Genomic DNA, 14,983 nt, shown 5'->3' with positions numbered 1-14,983 from the left:
TGCTTTGGTGATTTTCAGTATTTTCTTCTTTTACAGATGCATTGAAAAACATTGACCAGTCTTTTAAGAAAATGGATATCAGCAATTATAAATGTCCTGAAACTCTGTTTATAATTATACCAAAGAGTTGTGATGCTAAAGGTGTGATGAAAGACAAAGATGACAGAATTACTAACTTTACAACTACTCCTGATATTCATCCTTTTGGTGGAAGTAGACCGTTTTCTTGTCAAATATATAAAATTACTGATCAGCCGGTATGTCTGTTTTCATACTTATTCATATTCTCATATGCCATGCTTCTTTCCCTTTGTAAACAACACCACTTTGATCATTCCAGATGAAGGTTAATTCAGAAAAGAGCTTCAGTCGCATGAAATTTATAAAGTGCTGTTTGCATTTATTTTTTTCCCTCTTATTTTCTTTAATCATTTTCTCTCAGTGTTGGTATACACATGTTTAAAAATATGAATATTTTATTATATTTTACAGAACAAATATTTTATTGGACAATATGCTGCACCTATTACATGTTTACATGAGATGAAGGAATGGAGGATTGCTGGTGTTACTGCAGACACTATTTTATCGGAAGCATATAATTTTTATAAGATTGTTAAGAATCTTATGGAGTCAGCTGATCCTGTAAAAGCCAAATGCTGTGAATTTATTTTTTTTGATGGTGAGTTTTCCGTGCATTTGATATGTATCAATAAGATTAATATGCTTAATTGACAAATTAAGAAATTCAACTTTGTGCAGTCTTATTATCCTTATAAATGACATCATGATCATCAGAATGTACATCCAAAAATTAGTATTAAGGGGGCTCCTGGGTATAAATCAATTTTTTTTTCTAATATAGGATTTTGCTATATTTTTTTATAAATGAACTTTATCATATACTTAAAAGTAAAATGAAATAAAAAAAATGGGGTCACCGTTCATTTAAGCTCACAATATGCCTCGGGAAGAAGCATACATTTTTGTTAATGTTCTTTTTTTCTGTTGAACTAATAGGAGAAATAGAGGTAATATCGAAATAAAAAATTTACCTAATTGCAGAAATCGCTTAAATTTTACAATTATTTAGTTTATGAACAGCTTATTTGAAAACAATAATAAAAAATATAGGTCACCGATGAGTTAATAAAGTTATTTCAAATTTAATGCCAAAAAATTGCATTTTTGCTCCAAAGGGAGATAATTTGGAGCTTTTTCAATGATATAAACATTTTAAAAGTCATCTGTCGCCAAACCGAATCGCTTTTTTGGGTTGATTTTTGTACCATATTATAAAGTTATAACTAATAGTGTTATAAATAAAATTTGTACTGAAAAAATAGAGGTTTAATATTTTCCTGACATTTTGGTACCCATTAGCCATAACACCATTTATTCATTAAATTAACAGCTTAAAGGATAAATATTTTTGAGGGTGCAAACTAAGTATGCTGGATAAATAATTTCAAAATTCAGAAAGAAAGAAATGAAATTATTTTTATATTCAATACAAAAGATTGATTGATCCAAACACTTGCTTGATGGCAGTTTCTTGATTTCTGAATTTATGGAAACTTAAGTTTGTGCCTTAAAGTATTATATATTAAAACTTCTTTGTTTCAAACAGGAATTGAAAATATTGAACATTTTAATCTCCCACCATTTCTATTTGGCCAGGCTATACAGTGCTATTTATGTCTATCATTTGTTTGTTTTTTTTGTCATTTCACCCTTTTGTCTTGCTAACAAATTTCTTGTTGGGACTATTTTTTTGTAATGCATGATTCTATAGCAGTTTTTAGTTGAAATGGAGGATTTTTGGTTAAATGTATTATTTTAAAAGTGCAAAATTTATATACTTATAAAGATTCAGCTGTTGTCTAATCTATGGTCGAGTTGTTGTCTCTTTGACACATTCCCCATTTCCATTCTCAATTTTAATTTTATTGAAATCTGTAACTTACATTATGTTTTTAATCAACCCTGTTAAGCAACCATCAATCAATCAATCAATCAAATTAAAGTCAAACAAATTGCAATGATAAAAATTTATTTAAAATTAATTTATGTTTTTTAGATGAGAAAGATTCTTTGGCTGATATAATAGAGAAAAGGATTGGTTAGACAACATGTTTGCAGTATTTTGTTTACTTAGCATGCAGGATATTGATAAGCAGAAAAATTCAAGACAATCATACAGCATTGCTTTCTTATCTGTACTATAGCTGTCTCATGCTTATTTTGGGGATTTTCTTTGAAGAGAGTTTGGACCAATGTTTACATTATTAATATTTGTATTGCCATACTGCTCCTTAATTTTGATTCAATTTCATTAAAGCAGAATTGCACTACTTTCTTTGTGAAAAGTTGATGATTTGAATTCTAATTTTAGCAGTATTTTTTATAATAATGTCTTTACCTTGACAAAAGCTTTATTAGAAAGACCATGTATTTATTTCATTGAATGAACAAGTTTGTACAACAGACTATCTATCTTGCTTCTAAGTAGTTATTTTGTTAAGTACAATACATTGTATCTACCTCTAGACTCTAGAATTATGTTTCATGAAAATTATTAGTCCTCAAAAAAACTTTGGGCTCCCTTTTCATTTATTTTTCTATAAATACTTGATTAAAGTACCTGCATATGTTTTTTTATGTTACCATATATCAATTACTTGGACCACTGTTATGAAAAGTAGCGTTTTATATTTTTGTATATTGTTTTATAGATATTTATTTATTGTTGATGTTATTTATAATATAATTATTTTTTCCAATATGTGTGCCCATTAGTTTATCCAATATCAGGTTAACATTTTAGTTTACTCAGAAGACGTGGTCATATTGACTTTAAACACTCTCCATATGTTTGTTATAATGTCAAATTAAAAAAAAAATATATGCCAAATAAATTCATTTTAACCAGATTTCACATAAAAATTTCATATAGTCAAGTGTATGAGGAGGATATGATATGTCCTATTGACAATCTATTAAAATTATCTAAATTGATAAAAAGAAGTTTACTTATTTTTAAGCCCAAACTGCAATAGTAGAGGGGCATTATGTTTTCTGGTCTGTGCATCTGTTCGTTCATCCATCCGTCCGTCCGTCCGTCCGTTCCTCCATTTGTCTCGTTTCAGGTTAAAGTTTTTGGTCAAGGTAGTTCTTGTAGAAGTTAAAGTCCAACCAACTTGAAACTTAGTAAACATGTTCCCTATGATACGATTTTTCTAATTATAATGCCAAATTTCACGGTCCACTAAACATAGAAAATGATGGTGCAAGTAGGGATTATTGCTAACTCTCTTTTTGTAATATTTGTCTGTGAGACTATCGAACAAGGTAAAATATGAAGAAAAAAATGCATAAGTATCTTCTAATTCGTACGTTACTGTTTTACTTTTAGCACAATGTCTTAAATACATCAAATGGTGCCTATGTTTAATAAGCGTTTATATGCCATAATTTATAGATTTTTAAAAGACTGAATTGTTTATTATAATATCCTCACTTTAAAAAAATGGGGGTATACTGTTAAACCTCTGTCTGTCTGTCTGTCTGTCCTTCAATCTGTCCGTCCGTCCAATGAATATTTTTTGTCACATTTTTCTTAGTTACTACATTACAAGGATTTCTAAAATTTGGTTTCAGGGTTTATATGAGTCATGCCCCATTTATTGGCATTGTGTTTTCTGGTCTGTGTGATCGTTTGTCCGTCCGTTAGTTTGTTCTTTCATCCGTCTGTCTCGCTTCAGGTTAAAGTTTTTGGTCAAGGTAGTTGTTGATGAAGTTGAAGTTCAATCAACTTGAAACTTAGTACACATGTTCCCTATGATATGATCTTTCTATTTCTAATTCAAACTAGTAAGTTTTGGCCCCAATTTCATGGTCCACTGAACATAGAAATTGATAGCGCCATTGGGGCTTCTATGTATTATGGACACATTCTTGTTTATTGCATATTCAGTTGGTCTGTGGAATCATTGATTCTTTACATTGATGTGAAGAAAGGATTTGTCACACAAGCCAAAATTACCATATTATAGAATAGCTGGCCTATAAAATTGTGGATCGAAACGGGAAATGTGTCAAAGGCCACCAAAGGGTCTTTTACACAGCAAGTCTTAGATTTAGGGAGAGGATCATGCCTGGGTGAACCTCTGGGGGACTATTAAGATTTCAAAACCTTTTTTGTGCCCTAATCAGGTATGCTAAGGCAAACAAGAATTTTAATATGGTTAAAAAGTACAAGAACTTGTTCTTAAAAATCACTCATTTGACCTTTATGTGCAGGTCCAATGTCATCTTTAAGAATACATGACACTTTGTCTTGAGGTGCAACAATGTGCCCAAAATAAAAAGAATGTCAAAGTATAAAATCTCTCTTCTGGACAACAAAATATCATAAAAATTAATTTCAATATCCAGGTCAAAGACCAATGTCACATGAAGGTCATGATTATACACAAAACGTTGTCTTATGGTTATACACCTGCATGTTCCATGGGACAGGGCACGCAAGTGTCAAATGGTAAGAGACTATTTTTGCTCTGTTTAACTGTTTGGTGTGATATATATGTCAATGTTTTGATTAAATTTGTTGTTATTATTCTTCACACCATTTTTTTAGATGGTAGATGTTTTCATTTCAAAAGTTATTTTGGTAACAGTGTCCTAAATCATGAATGGGATGTTTGATTTACTAAACTGGAGTTACTCACTGGGGGTAGCTTAAGCTAGTGAAAGATGGAAAGACTGAGTGTGGCTTGGTATCATTTGGTTCGTTCACCCCCTTTTGATCTAAAAAAAAATATTATATTATCACTTTTACAATTCGTGTTATGATTTTTTAAGCCTAAAATCGCCCAAAATTTTTAATCTGTTTTATGAATTATTGCCCCATTTCCAAAATGCTGGATCCTCCCTGCAAACCCTTAAGTCAGAACTTCTGTGCTGACATAAATATCATTCATGTGGTCATTTGTGGTTCATAAAATCAACAGATAATCGTAAATAAATATAATTCCGAAATCTCCGTACTTGATCCATTTTTAGTATCTCCTAGATCTGGTTCTTTGGATATGGGAAACCAGTCCGTTCTACTTTCGTTTTGAATACAAAGTACTTAATAGTTTTCCATTGCCGACAATGTTAGCCTTTTGTTTAATTACTTCTAAATAAAAGAAATTTTGTGGTTGAAAGTGGTATCAAAAGAAAGAACAATTTATTGTCATCAAAATACAACACAAAAAAATATATGGTCCCATGGCTTTTACGGGTGAATTTTGGGGTTGTCAAGAACGCATGACAATCCCGCAGAAAAATGTCACTGATTTTTAGCACTTCACCTCAAGTAGTAAAAAAAATTCTAATAATTCCTATGTAAATAATTTTACAAGAAAACTATGCTTAACTGTAGTCATACTAAAGAGGCTTTCCAGAAAAAAAATATCCATTTAATATAACAACCAATCACAAAGACTTACCATTTTTCTTCTCTATGTCATGTTCCCTTCACCAAGATGGCTGCGCCCATGGATTTTCATTTGGTACATTGATACCTATACAATTTCCAAATAAAATCAGAATCTAGCAAATTTACTTATTTATAAACAATAAACCTAGTCCGCAATATGGTGTGAAATATCAGAGTTATCTGTCCATGTATACCCAAGTTACCAACAATATAATATGCATACCCCTTTCATGACACGGCCAGGTTTTCGCTATCTTTTGAAAAAAATCATCATGGAAAAACTGATGTTTTTCTTAAAGTTTCTAGTTTTCTTTAAAGTTACATATGTATATAGGTGGAGGAAGGTCAGTGATACTGTATATGAGGTTGTCTTCATCAGATATTTAATAGGGGTAGATTCTACCCAGAAATTTATAACCACAGGGAAAATTTCAATTATTTACTATTTTTTCATAAATAAAAGTGACCTCTGGAGATATGATTGTACTGAAAGACCAGTAAAGCTGCCTTATCTTGTTGACTGAGAACCAGTGATGATGTATAAAAATATAAATCATTTCTGTCATGGGTGAGAATGTGCAGAAAAATTAATGTGATTTATCCTAATTATTTCTGTTTTTTGAAAAATTTATGGGTGACCATGTTACAACTGTCATTCTTCATTACTAAATGCACTAAAAACCACCAAAACAGTATAAAAGTATAGACACCATAACAAAATTCACATTTAAAATTAAAATTGATACAACAATTCATTAAATAACCAAAAAAATCAGCAATATACAATGGGAAAATTCAAAAAAGGACATAAAGTTGGTTTTAAAGTTGGACTTGTGCCACATAACAAAATGAGAAAAGGTGTTTCTTCCAAACAAAGTGACAGTGAACAAACACATTATGTTAGACTTACCCGTGAAATGACAAATCTTGTAAAAAATGTACCATATAAGGAAGATAAGAGTCTATCCAACACTGGGATCAAACCTGCCACTTTGTTGCGATCAAAATCTAGTGACACAAAAAAGGCTAAACCTGTTAAATCTGCAAAAGAAAAGCAAAGGTAAGACTATTTTATACATAAATATTTCCTATTCAATCAATCTACACACAAACTAAACATTTAAAGATGATCACAGTTTCAAATCTGAAAGAAACCATGTACAAGGGTCACTTTCTACATCATATTACTAAGTTTGGAAAAATCTTATTCAAATATTCAAAAATATGCAAGTAAATATATAAATTATAAAGAGCAGATATTTTTAAAGATATTGAGACAAAGACAAATAAATCTGATATACAGGAGGATTTTTTAGAGCCATTTATAAAATTAACAGTTTTAAGGGGAGGTAACTAGCAATTTACATTTTATCTACTTTTCCACTATGCATCAGAATGTATGAAAAATACATATTTACCTGTTTTTTTTTTTTTTTAACAGAATTGAGTCTAAAACCAACAGGACTATCAACATAAAGTTAAATGCAGTCATGTGGAATGCTGTGTTTCATGAACATTCAGAACTAAGTCCACATTGTAAGGGGTTTCTTGAATGGGACATGTCCAAAGAAGAAAGATGGGGCCTTGGCAACTCTGAATGTGCTATATGTGACACATGTAGTTACCAGTCTAAAAAATATAAACTTTATGAAGAGGTCAAGACAGGAAAAAAGGGTAGAAAGCCTGCTAAAATGAATATAGGTGCCCAAGCCGCATTAGCTCAAACTCCTATTTCAACCACAAGCTTTAGAAAAATCTTGCTAGGAACTAATTCTGTTGCTCCATCTGCAAAGGGACTTCAAAAGAGAGCCAATGCTGTACTGCCTAAGATAAAAGAAATAAATGAGAGTGACATGAAAAGACTGCGTAAACGATTAATAAATATCAAAAAGTTACGTGGTGCGGAAAATCCATCTGCCGTAAGTCTTCAAGGCGACGGTGCATACAATAACCCATTGTATTCTGGGGTCGGTCGTACACCATTTCAGCCTGCGACCCAAATGGTATACACTGTTGCTGAAAATGAGACACAGGACAAGAGCATACTGACAGTTGTTGCAAAAAATAAACTGTGCTCCATACACCCAGTTAATCCAAACAGTGGAAAATTTGAACAGTGTACTGAAAACTGCAGCTCAACTTTGACCTTTCTCAAAAGCATCGGCGATGAATATTCCTGGGCCAAGGAGGCCCTGACAGATTTAAATGCAGATGAAATCGAGGCAAAACATTTTACAACTGACCCCGACAGCTCTGCATTTAAAGCTGCGGAAGATTTATATCATGAAAACATAACAAAAACTGAGCCCGAACATTTCCTGGACACCCGACATCTGGCAGATAATCACAGGAAAAATATAAAGAAAAATCCCCAAATTCTCAATATGATGCCTGGAAGAACTAAAAAAGAAAAAGAAAATCTCCAAAACAATTTTTCTTTAGATTTATCAGCAAGATGCACCTCTGAATTTACAGAGGCAATGGAAAAATATGGTGGTAACTTCCAAAAAATGAAAAACAAAATTTCCTTCATATGTGATGCCATCCCAATGTGTTATACAGGAAATCATGAGCTATGCCGTCGTCATTCTTTTGTGTGTAAAGGTGGCAAGAAATTCTGGCTGAAAAGTAGTAGCTTTTTAACTTCCATGTTTAAAATTTTGAATACAACAGACAATATTAGTGAAATAAGAAAATGCATACTGTACCGTCTTGGCCCAGATGCCTTAAATAAAACTAAACTTAACCTTAATACGCAAAAAGTTGAAGGATTTAACCGAAGCTTACGACGGTCACTTCCCAAAAATGTTACCTTCACCAAAAACTTTGAAGGCAGGGTCCATGCAGCAGTCCACAGTGTAAATCTTGGTCCTGGAGAATCCTTGATGCTAATTTGTGATCAGCTGGGTGCACCAGTGACTGCAGGTTCCTCTGTCGAAAAATCTCTGAAATTAGTACAAAGAACTGATAAACTTCAAAAGGAGCATAAAAAGTCTCTGAAATATAAAAAATCTATGTCTGACAAAAGAAAGTATCTCTATAAAGCATACGCAATCGCAAAGGAGAATCGAGACTATGAAAAAAACAAACTTTTATCCGACGCAAATAAGAAAATTGCTGGAAAAAAACAAGAACATGGTTACGCAAAGGTGAAAAGGATACACAGAAGTAGCAAAAAATAAAAATGTACAAAGTAAACAGTGTGGTTCATGGCTTTTAGAGCAAAATCCCTGTCCCTTGCAGTGTATTCGGTCTTGGTTGGTAGCATGGGTCTCTAGAATAATGTGATCTGCATTAACACATAGCTTATTCTGACAGAGGTGGCTACACTCAATTGTATTGCTATTTTTATCTAGCTTTGGCATATCATTTCGACTGAGTTTATGTCTAATCATATATGCCACCCTGTGGGCCCTTTCTTTTTTTAAACCCTCAGTGGGCCATTTTACATTCTTCACCCCATAGCCATATTTGTCAACATAGCCCTCCCATACAATACATGCATATTCATTGCCCAATTTCCTTGTTTTCAATGAAAAAATTCTCTCTAGATGCTGGAAAAAGTCTCCCATGATGAGTTTATCAACAAAACGCTTGCATCAGTAATCTGACTCCACAGACCGTTTTCAAAAGTTAAAATGAAAGTGAAAGTACCCCCAGTTTAGAATACAAAGTACTTAATAGTTTTCCATTGCCGACAATGTTAGCCTTTTGTTTAATTACTTCTAAATAAAAGAAATTTTGTGGTTGAAAGTGGTATCAAAAGAAAGAACAATTTATTGTCATCAAAATACAACACAAAAAAATATATGGTCCCATGGCTTTTACGGGTGAATTTTGGGGTTGTCAAGAACGCATGACAATCCCGCAGAAAAATGTCACTGATTTTTAGCACTTCACCTCAAGTAGTAAAAAAAATTCTAATAATTCCTATGTAAATAATTTTACAAGAAAACTATGCTTAACTGTAGTCATACTAAAGAGGCTTTCCAGAAAAAAAATATCCATTTAATATAACAACCAATCACAAAGACTTACCATTTTTCTTCTCTATGTCATGTTCCCTTCACCAAGATGGCTGCGCCCATGGATTTTCATTTGGTACATTGATACCTATACAATTTCCAAATAAAATCAGAATCTAGCAAATTTACTTATTTATAAACAATAAACCTAGTCCGCAATATGGTGTGAAATATCAGAGTTATCTGTCCATGTATACCCAAGTTACCAACAATATAATATGCATACCCCTTTCATGACACGGCCAGGTTTTCGCTATCTTTTGAAAAAAATCATCATGGAAAAACTGATGTTTTTCTTAAAGTTTCTAGTTTTCTTTAAAGTTACATATGTATATAGGTGGAGGAAGGTCAGTGATACTGTATATGAGGTTGTCTTCATCAGATATTTAATAGGGGTAGATTCTACCCAGAAATTTATAACCACAGGGAAAATTTCAATTATTTACTATTTTTTCATAAATAAAAGTGACCTCTGGAGATATGATTGTACTGAAAGACCAGTAAAGCTGCCTTATCTTGTTGACTGAGAACCAGTGATGATGTATAAAAATATAAATCATTTCTGTCATGGGTGAGAATGTGCAGAAAAATTAATGTGATTTATCCTAATTATTTCTGTTTTTTGAAAAATTTATGGGTGACCATGTTACAACTGTCATTCTTCATTACTAAATGCACTAAAAACCACCAAAACAGTATAAAAGTATAGACACCATAACAAAATTCACATTTAAAATTAAAATTGATACAACAATTCATTAAATAACCAAAAAAATCAGCAATATACAATGGGAAAATTCAAAAAAGGACATAAAGTTGGTTTTAAAGTTGGACTTGTGCCACATAACAAAATGAGAAAAGGTGTTTCTTCCAAACAAAGTGACAGTGAACAAACACATTATGTTAGACTTACCCGTGAAATGACAAATCTTGTAAAAAATGTACCATATAAGGAAGATAAGAGTCTATCCAACACTGGGATCAAACCTGCCACTTTGTTGCGATCAAAATCTAGTGACACAAAAAAGGCTAAACCTGTTAAATCTGCAAAAGAAAAGCAAAGGTAAGACTATTTTATACATAAATATTTCCTATTCAATCAATCTACACACAAACTAAACATTTAAAGATGATCACAGTTTCAAATCTGAAAGAAACCATGTACAAGGGTCACTTTCTACATCATATTACTAAGTTTGGAAAAATCTTATTCAAATATTCAAAAATATGCAAGTAAATATATAAATTATAAAGAGCAGATATTTTTAAAGATATTGAGACAAAGACAAATAAATCTGATATACAGGAGGATTTTTTAGAGCCATTTATAAAATTAACAGTTTTAAGGGGAGGTAACTAGCAATTTACATTTTATCTACTTTTCCACTATGCATCAGAATGTATGAAAAATACATATTTACCTGTTTTTTTTTTTTTTTAACAGAATTGAGTCTAAAACCAACAGGACTATCAACATAAAGTTAAATGCAGTCATGTGGAATGCTGTGTTTCATGAACATTCAGAACTAAGTCCACATTGTAAGGGGTTTCTTGAATGGGACATGTCCAAAGAAGAAAGATGGGGCCTTGGCAACTCTGAATGTGCTATATGTGACACATGTAGTTACCAGTCTAAAAAATATAAACTTTATGAAGAGGTCAAGACAGGAAAAAAGGGTAGAAAGCCTGCTAAAATGAATATAGGTGCCCAAGCCGCATTAGCTCAAACTCCTATTTCAACCACAAGCTTTAGAAAAATCTTGCTAGGAACTAATTCTGTTGCTCCATCTGCAAAGGGACTTCAAAAGAGAGCCAATGCTGTACTGCCTAAGATAAAAGAAATAAATGAGAGTGACATGAAAAGACTGCGTAAACGATTAATAAATATCAAAAAGTTACGTGGTGCGGAAAATCCATCTGCCGTAAGTCTTCAAGGCGACGGTGCATACAATAACCCATTGTATTCTGGGGTCGGTCGTACACCATTTCAGCCTGCGACCCAAATGGTATACACTGTTGCTGAAAATGAGACACAGGACAAGAGCATACTGACAGTTGTTGCAAAAAATAAACTGTGCTCCATACACCCAGTTAATCCAAACAGTGGAAAATTTGAACAGTGTACTGAAAACTGCAGCTCAACTTTGACCTTTCTCAAAAGCATCGGCGATGAATATTCCTGGGCCAAGGAGGCCCTGACAGATTTAAATGCAGATGAAATCGAGGCAAAACATTTTACAACTGACCCCGACAGCTCTGCATTTAAAGCTGCGGAAGATTTATATCATGAAAACATAACAAAAACTGAGCCCGAACATTTCCTGGACACCCGACATCTGGCAGATAATCACAGGAAAAATATAAAGAAAAATCCCCAAATTCTCAATATGATGCCTGGAAGAACTAAAAAAGAAAAAGAAAATCTCCAAAACAATTTTTCTTTAGATTTATCAGCAAGATGCACCTCTGAATTTACAGAGGCAATGGAAAAATATGGTGGTAACTTCCAAAAAATGAAAAACAAAATTTCCTTCATATGTGATGCCATCCCAATGTGTTATACAGGAAATCATGAGCTATGCCGTCGTCATTCTTTTGTGTGTAAAGGTGGCAAGAAATTCTGGCTGAAAAGTAGTAGCTTTTTAACTTCCATGTTTAAAATTTTGAATACAACAGACAATATTAGTGAAATAAGAAAATGCATACTGTACCGTCTTGGCCCAGATGCCTTAAATAAAACTAAACTTAACCTTAATACGCAAAAAGTTGAAGGATTTAACCGAAGCTTACGACGGTCACTTCCCAAAAATGTTACCTTCACCAAAAACTTTGAAGGCAGGGTCCATGCAGCAGTCCACAGTGTAAATCTTGGTCCTGGAGAATCCTTGATGCTAATTTGTGATCAGCTGGGTGCACCAGTGACTGCAGGTTCCTCTGTCGAAAAATCTCTGAAATTAGTACAAAGAACTGATAAACTTCAAAAGGAGCATAAAAAGTCTCTGAAATATAAAAAATCTATGTCTGACAAAAGAAAGTATCTCTATAAAGCATACGCAATCGCAAAGGAGAATCGAGACTATGAAAAAAACAAACTTTTATCCGACGCAAATAAGAAAATTGCTGGAAAAAAACAAGAACATGGTTACGCAAAGGTGAAAAGGATACACAGAAGTAGCAAAAAATAAAAATGTACAAAGTAAACAGTGTGGTTCATGGCTTTTAGAGCAAAATCCCTGTCCCTTGCAGTGTATTCGGTCTTGGTTGGTAGCATGGGTCTCTAGAATAATGTGATCTGCATTAACACATAGCTTATTCTGACAGAGGTGGCTACACTCAATTGTATTGCTATTTTTATCTAGCTTTGGCATATCATTTCGACTGAGTTTATGTCTAATCATATATGCCACCCTGTGGGCCCTTTCTTTTTTTAAACCCTCAGTGGGCCATTTTACATTCTTCACCCCATAGCCATATTTGTCAACATAGCCCTCCCATACAATACATGCATATTCATTGCCCAATTTCCTTGTTTTCAATGAAAAAATTCTCTCTAGATGCTGGAAAAAGTCTCCCATGATGAGTTTATCAACAAAACGCTTGCATCAGTAATCTGACTCCACAGACCGTTTTCAAAAGTTAAAATGAAAGTGAAAGTACCCCCAGTTTAGAATACAAAGTACTTAATAGTTTTCCATTGCCGACAATGTTAGCCTTTTGTTTAATTACTTCTAAATAAAAGAAATTTTGTGGTTGAAAGTGGTATCAAAAGAAAGAACAATTTATTGTCATCAAAATACAACACAAAAAAATATATGGTCCCATGGCTTTTACGGGTGAATTTTGGGGTTGTCAAGAACGCATGACAATCCCGCAGAAAAATGTCACTGATTTTTAGCACTTCACCTCAAGTAGTAAAAAAAATTCTAATAATTCCTATGTAAATAATTTTACAAGAAAACTATGCTTAACTGTAGTCATACTAAAGAGGCTTTCCAGAAAAAAAATATCCATTTAATATAACAACCAATCACAAAGACTTACCATTTTTCTTCTCTATGTCATGTTCCCTTCACCAAGATGGCTGCGCCCATGGATTTTCATTTGGTACATTGATACCTATACAATTTCCAAATAAAATCAGAATCTAGCAAATTTACTTATTTATAAACAATAAACCTAGTCCGCAATATGGTGTGAAATATCAGAGTTATCTGTCCATGTATACCCAAGTTACCAACAATATAATATGCATACCCCTTTCATGACACGGCCAGGTTTTCGCTATCTTTTGAAAAAAATCATCATGGAAAAACTGATGTTTTTCTTAAAGTTTCTAGTTTTCTTTAAAGTTACATATGTATATAGGTGGAGGAAGGTCAGTGATACTGTATATGAGGTTGTCTTCATCAGATATTTAATAGGGGTAGATTCTACCCAGAAATTTATAACCACAGGGAAAATTTCAATTATTTACTATTTTTTCATAAATAAAAGTGACCTCTGGAGATATGATTGTACTGAAAGACCAGTAAAGCTGCCTTATCTTGTTGACTGAGAACCAGTGATGATGTATAAAAATATAAATCATTTCTGTCATGGGTGAGAATGTGCAGAAAAATTAATGTGATTTATCCTAATTATTTCTGTTTTTTGAAAAATTTATGGGTGACCATGTTACAACTGTCATTCTTCATTACTAAATGCACTAAAAACCACCAAAACAGTATAAAAGTATAGACACCATAACAAAATTCACATTTAAAATTAAAATTGATACAACAATTCATTAAATAACCAAAAAAATCAGCAATATACAATGGGAAAATTCAAAAAAGGACATAAAGTTGGTTTTAAAGTTGGACTTGTGCCACATAACAAAATGAGAAAAGGTGTTTCTTCCAAACAAAGTGACAGTGAACAAACACATTATGTTAGACTTACCCGTGAAATGACAAATCTTGTAAAAAATGTACCATATAAGGAAGATAAGAGTCTATCCAACACTGGGATCAAACCTGCCACTTTGTTGCGATCAAAATCTAGTGACACAAAAAAGGCTAAACCTGTTAAATCTGCAAAAGAAAAGCAAAGGTAAGACTATTTTATACATAAATATTTCCTATTCAATCAATCTACACACAAACTAAACATTTAAAGATGATCACAGTTTCAAATCTGAAAGAAACCATGTACAAGGGTCACTTTCTACATCATATTACTAAGTTTGGAAAAATCTTATTCAAATATTCAAAAATATGCAAGTAAATATATAAATTATAAAGAGCAGATATTTTTAAAGATATTGAGACAAAGACAAATAAATCTGATATACAGGAGGATTTTTTAGAGCCATTTATAAAATTAACAGTTTTAAGGGGAGGTAACTAGCAATTTACATTTTATCTACTTTTCCACTATGCATCAGAATGTATGAAAAATACATATTTACCTGTTTTTTTTTTTTTTTAACAGA

The 14,983-nt window shown here is 32.5% G+C and overlaps 1 protein-coding gene across 2 annotated transcripts in view; it reads left to right on the top strand.

The window, feature by feature from the left end:
- The window catches only part of LOC139516814 (uncharacterized), a 30,658-nt gene extending 27,634 nt beyond the window's left edge, over nucleotides 1-3,024 (top strand). For both annotated transcript variants that reach the window (XM_071307139.1, XM_071307138.1), the window contains 3 exons: nucleotides 37-257; nucleotides 493-682; nucleotides 2,081-3,024. In XM_071307139.1, the coding sequence (XP_071163240.1) occupies nucleotides 37-257; nucleotides 493-682; nucleotides 2,081-2,127 (458 nt within the window). In that variant the 3' untranslated portion in view covers nucleotides 2,128-3,024. The remainder of the gene's footprint in view (nucleotides 1-36; nucleotides 258-492; nucleotides 683-2,080) is intronic.
- The last annotated feature ends 11,959 nt before the right edge of the window (nucleotides 3,025-14,983 follow it).

The sequence above is a fragment of the Mytilus edulis genome, chromosome 3, assembly GCF_963676685.1.
Source record: "Mytilus edulis chromosome 3, xbMytEdul2.2, whole genome shotgun sequence".
Classification (NCBI taxonomy): domain Eukaryota; kingdom Metazoa; phylum Mollusca; class Bivalvia; order Mytilida; family Mytilidae; genus Mytilus; species Mytilus edulis.
The sequence above is the reverse complement of the archived record's forward strand: the minus strand, read 5'-3'. Positions and strand labels throughout refer to the sequence as shown.